Source organism: Vitis vinifera, chromosome 5 (genome assembly GCF_030704535.1).
Source record: "Vitis vinifera cultivar Pinot Noir 40024 chromosome 5, ASM3070453v1".
Taxonomy (NCBI): Eukaryota; Viridiplantae; Streptophyta; class Magnoliopsida; order Vitales; family Vitaceae; genus Vitis; species Vitis vinifera.
Genome location: NC_081809.1, coordinates 8,464,391 through 8,477,325, shown reverse-complemented (window position 1 = coordinate 8,477,325; position 12,935 = coordinate 8,464,391). Strand labels below are relative to the sequence as shown.

The 12,935-nt window shown below is 35.8% G+C and overlaps 1 protein-coding gene across 12 annotated transcripts; it reads right to left on the bottom strand.

Moving 5' to 3' along the window:
• Positions 1-5,727: 5,727 nt before the first annotated feature.
• On the bottom strand, positions 5,728-12,707 carry LOC100263157 (probable methyltransferase PMT3). 12 transcript variants are annotated; one of them, XM_059736908.1, is made up of 10 exons: positions 12,429-12,641; positions 12,219-12,292; positions 10,960-10,984; positions 10,501-10,839; positions 10,196-10,360; positions 9,936-10,118; positions 9,060-9,654; positions 8,666-8,778; positions 8,308-8,528; positions 5,728-6,369 (listed from the first exon to the last, which is right to left on the bottom strand). In XM_059736908.1, the coding sequence occupies exons 4-10, from the start codon at positions 10,759-10,761 to the stop codon at positions 6,069-6,071; spliced, it is 1,839 nt and encodes a 612-aa protein (XP_059592891.1). In that variant the 5' UTR covers positions 10,762-10,839; positions 10,960-10,984; positions 12,219-12,292; positions 12,429-12,641; the 3' UTR covers positions 5,728-6,068. The 12 variants fall into 12 exon arrangements, with proteins under 12 accessions (XP_059592891.1, XP_059592894.1, XP_059592890.1 ...); XM_059736911.1 differs by lacking the exon at positions 12,219-12,292 and adding an exon at positions 11,885-11,961; XM_059736907.1 differs by adding an exon at positions 11,885-11,961 and having other exon boundaries at positions 10,501-10,984; positions 12,429-12,632.
• Positions 12,708-12,935: the final 228 nt, after the last annotated feature.

Below are 12,935 nucleotides of genomic sequence, written 5' to 3'. Positions count from 1 at the left end.
TTTGTTAATATATATATATATATATATATAATTGTGGCATTCAACACTAATATTCAAAATTTAAAAGTAAATTTTACATAAATCTATATTATTTGGATGTATTCAATAACATAAAAGAAATGATAATACAAGTATAAATATTTTTTATTTTAAAGTATTGATAATTTCATTTATAAATTTATATTTATTTTTTATTGAATTATTATACAAAATACACGATAATTAAAATTAATTTATTTACAACAATTTTATTCTAATTAATTTATAATACACACACTGATTTATGCACATATAATATAAATTTATATATATATATATATATATATGTACATATATCATCTACTATAAAGTAACATAAGTGGTAATTGTTTGGTGGCACTATTCTTTTCTTTTGTGCGAGATGACTTAGGTTCAGTTTTAGTCCTCTTATATTTAGTTCAATTAATTTCTTAAATATAAGAAGTGATATCTTAATCCCAAATAGATAACATCAGAACAAGTATTTAAGCTTAATTGCTTAGACAATCACACAAGCTTATACGACAAACCAGACTATTAAAGATGCATTGAGCTAGTCCAAAGTGGCCCATTTATTAGCATCAAAATTTTGAAAGGTGGGACACTAGAATTGGAGCCGAAATATCTCCAATATCCCAATATTATTGGTAAATATCGTTGTATCAATGATAGAATTATAAAAAAAAATGTCCATATCGTCAAAATATTGAGCAATGATATTTCCCTGTCGTGTGTTGTATCAGAAGTCATTGATACATGAAATATTTGCCACATTTCATGACATTTTCAACCTTGCTTCTACTCTTATGTGTCACCACAATTTTGCATCACCAATTAGATACATATTGGTGATGGAGACTTTTTCTGCATCAAAGACATAAGTAGCCTCGAAGAACTAGTCCCTATTGATCGAACTTCTTCGTTGTGCCAAAATACTGAAGCCTAACATGTAGTAGCTTTGGCTAAGAAAGATTAGAGAAAAAACTACTATGGTTTTTGTAATATTCTGGGTATCATCCTCAAGGACTGGCTTATGAGATTTGTCAATATTAGGGTAAATGAATTGCTTTTATTTGAATCCTAAGTGGCAAAATGATATGTGAATAATGTGAAACTAAGTAAAAGAAATTAAATTAATAACAATATGAATATTGATTTTAAATCTAATTGATTCAAGTTTGGGGCTTTTCCACAATCTAACTTAGTGTATAGAAATTAGAATAAACAATGGTCTTTTAAGTAATATGATCTTAAGGTTTTAGGATCCTTGGCCGCTCGAGATCAACTTGAATTCTATAACTCAAAATTTCATCTAAATCCTAATTTTTCCTTTTTAAAATAGATTTCTAAAATCATCAAATGAATAAAATTGATTACTGATTTAAGATTTAGCTTTTTAACCCTTCTTATTCCTTATAGCTTTGTTTTAGGGCAAATGACAATAGGTAATACCATGATAACTAATGATAAAGAGTTACCAAGAATCACTAGTATCGGGTAATAACCTAATGTATCATTTCCTAAACTAACTCACAATGATATGATAAAAATTGATAAATCATAATCCAACCAATAATCAATCTCATTGTTACAATAATTTACCCATTACTCTTATAAGTTTCTAGCCCTTAGGTTTTCATGTTTTAAGTCCCAAGTTGGTTTTTTAGACTCTCATGGGGGTGATGTCACATTCACAATCCATAATAGGGTAAAAATCCATAATTTGAATCAAAGAAACTAAAAATGATATATTTAATAAAGAAGAAAAGAAAACAAACTAAAGTTCTCATCTTCTTCCATTTCCAATGTCAAACTCCCTCGAAGATGATCTAAGATATATATACCCTAGAACTAAGAGAGTTTATATAATATTATAAATTACCTAACATGTGGCATACTCTCATTAGCCATTTATAACAAAATAATTACCTAAAAATGACTAAAAAAAAAAAAAGAAAATTGTGATTTCTAATCGTGTGGGACTTACTTAGGGTGGATGGAGTGCCCTAGATGAAATTCTTGAGGTAGAGGAGACGAAACATCAAAGAGGCAGTGGGTGAATTCAAAATTGGAGTCATTTCGAATTCATAAGTTGAATTTTGAAATTATTTCGAAATGGTCCTTTAACTTAGTACAATTGTCTTCAAATGGCCATAACTTCTTCATTTCAACTCCGATTTGTACACCGTTTGAAGCATTGGACTTCTGACTTTTTGAGCTTCGAAATGATATATAGTATGACTAAAATGGACTTTGGAAAGTGCTCCAAATTGGTTCTCAAAGTCAAACTATATGTTGCCACCAAATTTTGAGTTCTAAATTTCCATGCAATTGAATCTTGCTTCATGCCTCATTTCCCATGATTTATTACCTTCTTTATTACTCCATAATGGTCATTTCTCATATCCCAAACTCATGATATCCTCGTCTTACCTTTTCTCATGGTCTATGAGTCTTGACTCACTTATTTCCTCATTTAATCCTTTTTGGATATTTGAAAATCTAAAGTAATTCAACTCGCACCCTTTTCTTCCCTTGAACTTGAGATAAATCTCCAAAATACAAGTTAAACTCATGGCTAGGGCCTTGGCATTGATTGAGGTCTAGTTAGGTGATTTGAGTGTCCTTTGGTGCACAAATCATATCGAATAGGTGCCGCTAAAGCACATATTTTGGCTCCAATCACATGTCTCATATAAAGTTCTCCAACTTTTTTACGTCTTTGTTACCACTAATGCTATTTAATTCAGGAACCTGAAGTTTGGAACAAAAGGCTTTAGAACAAATGGGAACCCCTTGTAGCGCTCCCTTCTTGAGAATGGTGATGTCTCCTTCAAAGGCTTACACCATGGCCTTATAGTCATCAACTAAGCCTGTGCCTCTACCTTTAGACCAGCCACCTTATCCTCAACATATTTTTCATGAGACTTAACTCGATTCCGTTGCAATTAGATTTCCCATATTCTATGTTCTGCCCATGAAGCCACAATGCCATCATCACTAGGTCATTGTCCCAATAATGCTTCCAATCGAGACACTCTTACTTTCAAGGCTTTTGTTGTACTAGCTACCACCAACCATGTCGTAGCAAGGCTTTGATACCATTTGTCACACCACAAAAAATCATCACCAATTTTTTTTTTCTAAGTGTGTAGTACTAATACACCAATCTTAACCAACCTTCTTAAAAGCCACATGGTAAAGAGAATGTAAATGTAAACAAGACAACTTAGTAGATACAAGAACATTCCCAACTTGTACAAAAAATTTTAAAGTGCACCAACACTTGAACAATTTTGCCTAACTAGAGAGCCCAAAACCCCACAAAAGAATGACAAAGTTTACTTTCTCTTTAGATTACTCACCATTGATCTCTTTGCAATGTAGAGGTTTTTATAAAGGAGTCTTCCCGTTTGAATTAAAAAATAGGAGCTTGGATGGTAGTTATGCAACTTGCCATAACCACTAAACTAAAAACACTTCTTCCTAAAAAAGGTATCTCTTCATGCATTCAACAATCAATAAGCATCTAATGTTCTCTTTTGTGTTGAGCCAAGTCTTACTCTTTTAAGGTGTCTCTTGCCAATAGGTACCTCTTACCAAGAAGTGCGTTTGTAATCGCCTCATATAACTTAGCCACACATACTCTTTTTTAGTTTAATTAGCCCAAGGTCATGTTTGGTTCTTTTATTGCAAGCCAAGCCCATGCCAATTTGGTCTTTTGACCTTTTATTTCATGTGAGTTAGTCCACATCAAACACCTTGTGTGTGTGCCAATAGCCTACATCAAACATCTTGTCTTGGCTATGCTCATGTGTTCAACCATCTCTTTGATGCATCAACATGCACCGACATATTAATGTCCACTCTTGTGCCATGTCTAGGCACCTATGACACCAAGGTGTTACTATTTCTACCTAATGAACTAGCCTTTTGTAAGGCCCTTCCATGCCTTGCATGTGTTAGCCATGCACCGACATGCCTACATTGGTCTAATTGTTGTTATGACTTCCTATGTCATGCCTAAATCTCTCTTAGTAGTAATGAGTCATAGCATTGCGCTCATAGCTTGTCATTTGTGTGTACAGGGCATTACACCTCTATGCTAAGGATTCGTCATGCATCTAAGACCATTCTCATTGCTGGAACAACACCATGCTTGTGTCTAAGACCCTTCTTAGTGTAGGAGTAGCATGCCATGACATTGAGCTCATGGCTTGTTCGTCCTGTGCATAGAATATTACGCCTTTGTGCAACTCATTAGTCACTTGTCTGAGGCATCCTTGCTGCTGCAATAGCACTATACCGCATCCAAGGCCCTCCTTGGCTATAACAACATCATGCCATGACTTTGCGCCCATGGCTTCACAAATTGCCTCAATATATAAGGTTGAGCACCCTCATGCCAATACCAAGGAGGAAAAGGTTGCACCATGCCTCATGCCATTGCAACCACGAGTTGCACACCATGCATGTCATGAAGCGTATGTGTACATGCTAAAATGTTGTCTGTGTCATGGTCATGCCTTAGTGCCCCGTTGGTGGGCCAAGGCCTTGCCCTGGTGTCCACCTTAAGTCACCTAGCCTTCCCCCCCCCCCCCCCCCCCCCCCCCCAAAAAGAAAAAGAGCAATTTAAGTCATTTTGGAAATTTATGGAAGAGGCATTGTACCTACTTGAGAAGGCACGATGGATCCCCCCATCTCCTTTTAAAGTGCAATTTAAGTTATTTTGGAAATTTCTAAAGGAGACATCGAACCTACTTGAGGAGACATAACAAATTTATTTATTAAATAAATAGATAAATCCCCCATAAGCCTTATATTGCGTTTACACCATTGTTGGGATTAATTATGAGCACATGGCCTGGTGTTGAGTGTGCACGGGTGCACAGGCTAGGTGCACAAGTGTACGGGGAGTGTGTGCATAGAGCTGCTAGATACACGTAGGCATGTGCACGGGTTTGCCGTAGGTGTAGGCGTAGCTTTGCTCCAACCTAAGTGTTGCCTCAACACTTTGCGGGTGATCCCTACCAAACTTCCATATCTTCACCGGTTCCTTCCTAGGGTCCTTATGGGTGCAGGGTCTACCCATGAGGCTCTTAATGCCACCATCCAGTCAAGAGACAAAAGGGCCTAACACCTACCCAGTACACATCACTGTGCTTTATAAGCATTTGAGGAAGCTATTTATTTACCTTAACATGATTGAAATATTAGAGTCCTAGTAAGAAATGTCTTAGATCATTTCTATCTATTTAGTAACAAGCAATACTCGTCTTAAACTTATAAATTGTGGATTCAATATCCATACAAAGAGCAATAGAATGACAAGAATGATGGCTCAATCCATGTTTTCAAACATTTTTTAAATATAAATTTTACTTTTAGTACTTTATTTTTTAAAACATTCCTAAAAAAATTAAGTAAAAATAATTAAAAACATATTCTAAAAAATTATCCTATTTTTAAAACAAGTTATCGAAAAATTGTTTTTTGTAAAAGAAAAAATTACCATGCATATTTTTGAGTCAACCCTTCCAAAATCTACACTCGTTCACAAAAAAGTACGGTTGCGATTGAATTGCCAATCATAGAGGAAGTGTTCTGTTCTCGAGGGCCTCCACTGCATGATCAAAAAATGGGAAGCAAATAAAAAAGGAAATAAGTCAGTAGAACTGAAAACAAGGTAGCAAGTTACGTACACCACAATGATTAAAGCAGGAGATTCATTTATGAATAAATGTAAATGCCAGATATGTACTTCAGCGGCATATTTTCTTGTCCTGGTAATTAGTCATTAGCTGAAGTAGCTCAGTCGGCCCCAAAATGGAAAACAGACAAAAATGATGAATAGCCTATAAATGCTGGTAGTCATTAGCCAGTGCTTATCAACCGAATTATAGGAAAAGGAAATAAAAAATAATGTAAAATATCATTTTAATGCTACAAAATGAACCGGATTACTTGGTCTCTTCCTGCAACATGCTTCTTGATCCATGAGAGCAGGAGAGAATGTAAAGAGAACCATGGTATGAAAAAGTTGCCTTGTATTACTCTGTATCCCTGAGGCTCTCACTTGTCAGCCATATCTTCTTTTGGATAAGAAACACAAGCTCATCCCCATCTCGCTCATTTGAAACTGCTTCCCAGTGCAATGCTGTTAAGTATTTCTTTACAAACTCTATCACTGATGGCTTGTCCCGGATGATGACAAAACCCGTTGGCCTAAGAATGCGATCCATCTCAATCAGCAGATCCTCAGCACTACAGCCTTTCTTTTCAATGTCAGAGAAAACAGTCCAAGCGTGGAGTAAATCATAAGTCCGAGGATAAGTCGAGAAAGCTTCACACCTGCCAAAAGAAATCATCCAGTCAATTGAATTTCAATATCTACCACATCAAACTTCAGTTTCAATTTTCTTTTTCACACCATCCTCATGGTTTATAATCACAGATTCACAGCTGCTTCATGTCATTTAGCTGGATTTATTAATTTCCCTCCCTGAATATATTAAAATCAGACAATATAGCCCTACTCCATATTTGTAAGTTATACAATCTAGCTTTGCTCTTATTAAGTCATAGTAGTAGTAACACATTCTTTGGACTAAAATGCTCTGCATAAAATAAAGAAAATCCAGCCAAAACCTCCAAAATTGAAACAGAGTTTATCAGCAGTTTATACATGTCTAATCTCTTATTAAATTAGAGTTATGGTATGCCCATTACAAAAATCAACAGTTATTGCTTTTTTAAGGAGATCAAGTCTGTTTTTCATGTTGTTAAAATTTCATTCTTTGCTCTTCTTCTTGAAGAAATTGTCAGGCTCATGAGTTTTACATGGGAAATGCACCGCTCACATCTTTTTCCAAGCATTCAAACTACATAGAAATCAAGTCAGTTTTCCTTCTTGATTTTCTCTCAAGACACAGCAGGCATCATAACAGTTCAACCGCTTGATAGAGAAAAATTAGCAAAAACCAGAATTCCTTGCAAAACAAAAACAAAGCAAAATACAAGATCTAATTTTGATTGTTTTTGGTGTTCAAAAACATAAATATTTCTGCTTATAATATTTCTATGATAGAAAAATGTCCATACACAGCAGATGTGCCAAATCTAATACCAATACATTGTCCTCAAAACCTCAGGCACAAAAGGTCTTCTAAAGCTTTGAGACAAGGCACAACCCAAGGCATGCACACTCTGGACAAAGTGAGGAGCAACTTGGAGTACATCAATTTTATAAAATATTATAAATTTGGACATACAAACATTTGTCATACACATGTATATCACCAAATATGATCCCAAATTCTAATCCAAGCAACAAAAAGATCAACATTGCAAGCATTTAAAAGAAGAATCCAACAAAATATAATGCAACAATACAAAATTTTAATACAGTCAGCAATTGCCAAGATGAAACTTATATATATATATATATATATTCTTTTTTCAGTGCTAAGAAATCAGAGACAAATATAAGCATTTCTTTTTGGTGTCAACATCTTCCAACACAATGTCATGGGCATAACTTTGCCTTCAACTTTCCAAAAAATAGAAAAACAAAGAACAGAGGGCAAAATGATGTTGTTTTCCGTTTCAATTTTGGAAAAGGGCACAGAAATTGGAACAGACACCTCTCCACCAAGGTGGTAACCATGTCAGGTGGAGTGTCACAACCGGATGTGTCTGTGCCCTGGGCCCATGTGCACCTTCAAAAACTATGTACCAATTAAAATACAAACAGGAAAACAAATGGTGGTAATAATAACTAATCTTGATTGGTTAAAAATTAGTCTTATAGTAACTTTTAGGTGTCTAGGGCCTCAGTACCCATAGTATGATTGTTACAGAGTTCATATAGAAGATATGGTTCATAAAGAACAAAAAGATAAGTTAAGGGTTTGTTTGAAAACTATTCTTGAAAACAGTTTTATGTTCTTTGGAATAAAAAATAGTTTTCTAACTGAGAAAATACATTTTCCATACTTTTGACAAAAAAAAAAAGTTTCCAGAATTTGTTCAAAAAACAGATTGTTTTTAGAACAAATTTGAGGTCATTTCAAAACAATTAAAGAAATGGAAAATACTTTGGGAACTTTTGTATTGTACATAAGTGTACTGTACCTACATGGAGGACAAGAAAAAAAAAATATATATATATATATATATTTCATATTGGAGTTCCCAAAAACTGTTTTTTTGACAACTGTTTTCAAAAATATTACCAGACCCTAAGGTTGCAAATAAAATACATAAAATAACTTCAAAATATATGCATACCAGTTATGGATAGTGCCTATTAGACCTCTGTCATAGATCAGTTTAAGTGTGTTAGGTCCATCTTCAGGGACAACATTCATCACCCAAACATCCTTGCCCTTTAGAGCAGCTGCAAATGACCCCAAGTTTGCTTTCATATCCATCAAGTTCCTCAGTGTGTCTGATGTAATCTTTGGACTCAAGAGATTCCAGTAACTCTCAACCCTCTGCATCCAAACTTCCTGCACCACACCATCAATTTGTAAGCCCACACTTTTGTATGTGTGTGTTGTATTTGCAAACATATCCACAATGCACTAACAAAAAGGATCTTTACAAACTAAAAAATTGCAGACAAGGGGGTACTGCCTCAAATTACCGTGTCCTTCTCAAATATGTCTTTTGAATAGCCAAAATCAGCTAGACGTGGAGGTGGAGCGGTCGCCCTAGCTGGCCAAGGAGCCAATTCACTACCCCTGGATTTATGGTCATCTAATAAAGCACACAACAATTTTAGTTAGCATGTAGTTTAAGAACCTTCAATTTCCAGAGAACCATGACCAAACCTATTTTTTTTCAACTAAAAAGGTAATATCTGTATATGACTTCCAGTTTTATGCAACTTAAATGAGCTAAATATCACTTAAACATCAGTTTACAAGGAACCAAGTTTAACACATTTGAGATAATTGTGCACATTTGTTGAAAAACATGTCATTCAGCTAGGAAACGCCAATATCAACACAAGCCACACAAGAGAAGAAGACACTCACGATCACTGTAAGGAGTGATACAGGCTTCCATCGGCACACCCCATACTGCATCTGGATCATCATCAGATCGGCAGAGGGGAGGCTGAGTACCAGGCGCTCGCTCCATATAACAATCATTAGTCAGAGGTTTCTGCCAAATGACAGTTTGATTCCTTTTTGAAGCTATTCTCCAACACATGCGTTCCACAAGGGCACTCATTTCTCTCCATATTCTGAGATCCTCTTCATCCTGTGCATATGCTTCAGGAGATGAGTAGGCAAAATAGCCTCCTGGCCTGAGCAACCTATCTAACTCAAGAAGAAGGATCCCATCCCTTTGAAGCCAATCAATCCTACAACGAGAACAATGGGCAAGTTCAAAAGATCTGCTAGGGTATGGGAGCCTCTTTGTCCCTAAAACACCAAGATATGCAGGAATTCCTCTCTCCAGGGCAAATTGGATCTGGTTCTGATGCACATCATTGGGTGCTAAGGACATTGTTATGATATCCGAAGAAAGAAGATAGGCTCCAAAACTTGCAACACCACAGCCAACATCAAAAACAGTTCGTATCCTTCCCCCGTTGTTTAGATTATTGTTTGAAAAGTTGAGCATCTGCCAGTACAAGCCACAAATAGAATTATTGCTTCAACCATGCAGTAGAAGAAAATACTAAAATAATTTACCAAAGAACCAGAAATCCCTAAAATGAAATTAAAAAAAAAAAAAAAAAAAAGGAATCAACCTTTATCTGGTGCAGAAAGAATAAAAAGAAAATTTGCTTGATCATGTTCATAACATTGAACACAGAAATAATTCAAGAAAGGAATCCCAAATAAAGGAAATGCGTTTCCTTTCCCATTCTTTTTAATAGTGTAACAGGGCATCAATCTTACATTTGCAAGTGAAGCAATATATTTATCAGCTCCATAATGAAAATGTGTGCCTCCCCCAGGAAATACTATCTTTTCACCTTTTACAACCATCCAATTCTGGTCAGATTTCTCATGTGCAAGGTGAGTATGAGGTATGTTTGCTTTCCATACTTCATCTCTGCTTTTTGGCCACTTGATTGGGATCTGCAAGGGAAGAGACACACACAAAAATAAGAAAACTTCAACACCCTTGTTACTATTAAGCTTACGCACATTCTCACCTTGTACCCTGCTGGTGGAGGAATCAAGCAATTGTACCGCCTCTCAGGAAGAGGGCAATGTCTTTCATAGTGCTCCATCAAAGAAAGATCCAGCTTCAATCTCATTTGGTATATAAGATTCCTATCTAGGCAGGGAATTAATTCAGAATGCCGATCATCACAAACCTTCAAAATCAGAAGCAGAAACATGACACCATCAATAAAAGAAAACTGAATATAAGAAGCAAAAATAAACAAGTCAAAGTGTCAAAGAGAAGAGGAGGCTAGTACTGGTGCTGATTCCAGCTCAGCTACTAGAAACTTACTGGAATGCTCTTTGGCATGACATCATCTTCACCATCTTCCTGGCCAAACTTGCTTGAAGATTCATCTAGCTTGCTGCCAAGATCAGCATCGTCATCCCCAGTTAGACCAAGTTTTCTCAAAGATCTGCTGCCATACTCTAAGGCCTTTTGCGAGCCAAAAATGGATCCATGATACACATATAGGAACACAAGAAAAATTGCCACCACGCACAAAGATGGAAGCAAGCGTCTCCTTTGTGATCCATCCGCTCTTCCCCTCATTGTTCGGTTTAAAAACTTCTCAAATAAAACTTCCCACTTTCAAGTCAATAAATGGAGATTAGAATGAGGGTCCCATAACTGAAATTGCCAATAGCCAAAACCAATAAGAATTTTTTTTATGTCAAATTCACAATCCAAAATAAGCCTGCATATCCTGCCTTTACAAGGATCAATTCCAACAGATAAAAATATCAATACCCTTCAGATGTATCAGAACCAGACCCTGAAAAAATTCAACCCAGAAACACTATCAAAGAAATTTGCAGAGCATACGAGCATTATAAGCAGTAGTAAAACAAGCTCTTGAATACACATTTTCGGCAAAACATCCAAATGATTTTTCTACGCATGCTGGGTAACCCATGAAATCTAACCAAATTAAAATACTCCCACAAAGAAATTATATGGTGTCTAGCAACCAACTGCTCTTGCATCATAACCACAAAATTAGGGGAAATACTGTATTCTTCCAACCAAAGCAGGAAATAGGATATGGGGAAAAAATATAGAGCTAGTTCCAATCTAACCAGTCCACAGAGGAACAGCAAGGATATAGTATGCATAAGAAAAATCTTTGATTGATATTAATATTTTTACCTAATTTGCCTGTCAAATGAAAGAAAGAAAGAAAGAACAATTTCTAATTAACAAAACAAATATGTTCCAGTCTAATGCCTAATTGCTTCTGCAAGTAGGCATCTATACAGAGCTAACAATCCTACATTAAGCGTTGTATGACAGAACTGAAACAGAGTTTTGAGTTTGTCTCAAATGACTCTGTAGGGACTAAAGACAAGCAGCCATCAGAATAAGTCTGACAATTAGCCTGTGTTTGATTAATGGAACAGGACTTTTGGAGTTGCGATTCCTATTTCATTGTCAGTTTCCCTAAGTACCAATGGGTTTGGAATCGAATATAAATTCCATAGATCCCAGGTTCATAAAAAGGAACTCCTGTACAAAACCAAGATTTCCAAAATCAAACCCAAGTTTGCAGAACCAAACGCCAGTTCAAAGGGTAATCACCGACACTTTCCAGCTTATAAGTTGACAACCAGGCCATGAAAATGATTGATTAGGCTCAATGCTTTATCCAGAAGTAAAAAAGAGTAAGAGAAAGTACATGCTTTAATTAATATCGTTGAAATGAATGGAAATGAAAGCTCCCAGAAACGTTGAAATAAACTGGAACTCACAGATCTGAAAAATAAAGAATTAAAAGCCTTAACCAATCATCAAATTGGAACACGTCTCCCAAAGAAAAGAAACAACGAAAAACATCAAATAAATCCGTTTGGTTCCGGAGAAATGAGCGGAATCGAAATGAAAGTGAAGCTTCCAACAAACAAAACCAATAAAACCACTCCCAGTACTTATATTGGAAACCAAGTAGCTGTCATTTGGTCTTAAAAACAAGAAAAATCCAAGACCCAAAATCTCTTCCACACTTCCCTTACCCTTTTTTCCTTCAGCTTCCCGAAAACCAAACGGATCACCAGGCCCAAGCAAACCAACAACAAAGCATACCATACTGGATCACCAAACCCACGAAATCAATGAAGCACAGCCCCCAATTCGCCCAGATCCAGCAAAAGAATCAAACAGCCCAAAAAATGAAAAATAGAAAATAAAAGGAAAACACAGAACGAGTGAAATGAACAACTCACGAGATCTGCAGCAGGCTGGAGACGGAATCAAAATCAAAGAATCAAAGACAAGGAGTGATTGTAGGTGAGAACACTCTAGATTTGCAGGGAGAAAACTGGGAGTGCTGTGTAGGAACGAAAAGAGCTAGAAAGACAGGGAGATTAGATCTCTACGCTGTTGGTTATTATTATTCTTCTATTTCTAGAGAGAGAGAGAGAGAGAGAGAGAGGGAGAAAGCGAGTGTGTGAGAGTGAGCAGTGTGTGTTACGTGGAGGTCGTTACGGTCCATTCACATTGTTTCGCTGTCAGATCAAATTCTCCTCTTCCTTTAAATTTTAAGGTAATTAAATCTACTTTGCTAATTTACCCAGTATTTAATATTTATGGTAAATTATTAAATTCCTCGAATAACCAAAAATCAACCATTGCTTCAAATACCGAATTGTATGTTATTTAATATACTCTACTTCAATGAATTCTCAACACACTATTCTTCATTTCTAATAAAAAAACTATATGTTAAAAAA

Coding starts and splice junctions, on each gene's coding strand:
- LOC100263157 (XM_010651796.3), bottom strand. CDS start 10,761: ATGAGGGGAAGAGCGGATGGATCACAAAGGAGACGCTTGCTTCCATCT. Junction 9,655..9,935: donor ATATTGCTTCACTTGCAAAT/GTAAGATTGATG, acceptor TTGTACTGGCAG/ATGCTCAACTTTTCAAACAA. Junction 6,370..8,307: donor ATAGGCACTATCCATAACTG/GTATGCATATAT, acceptor TTCTTTTGGCAG/GTGTGAAGCTTTCTCGACTT.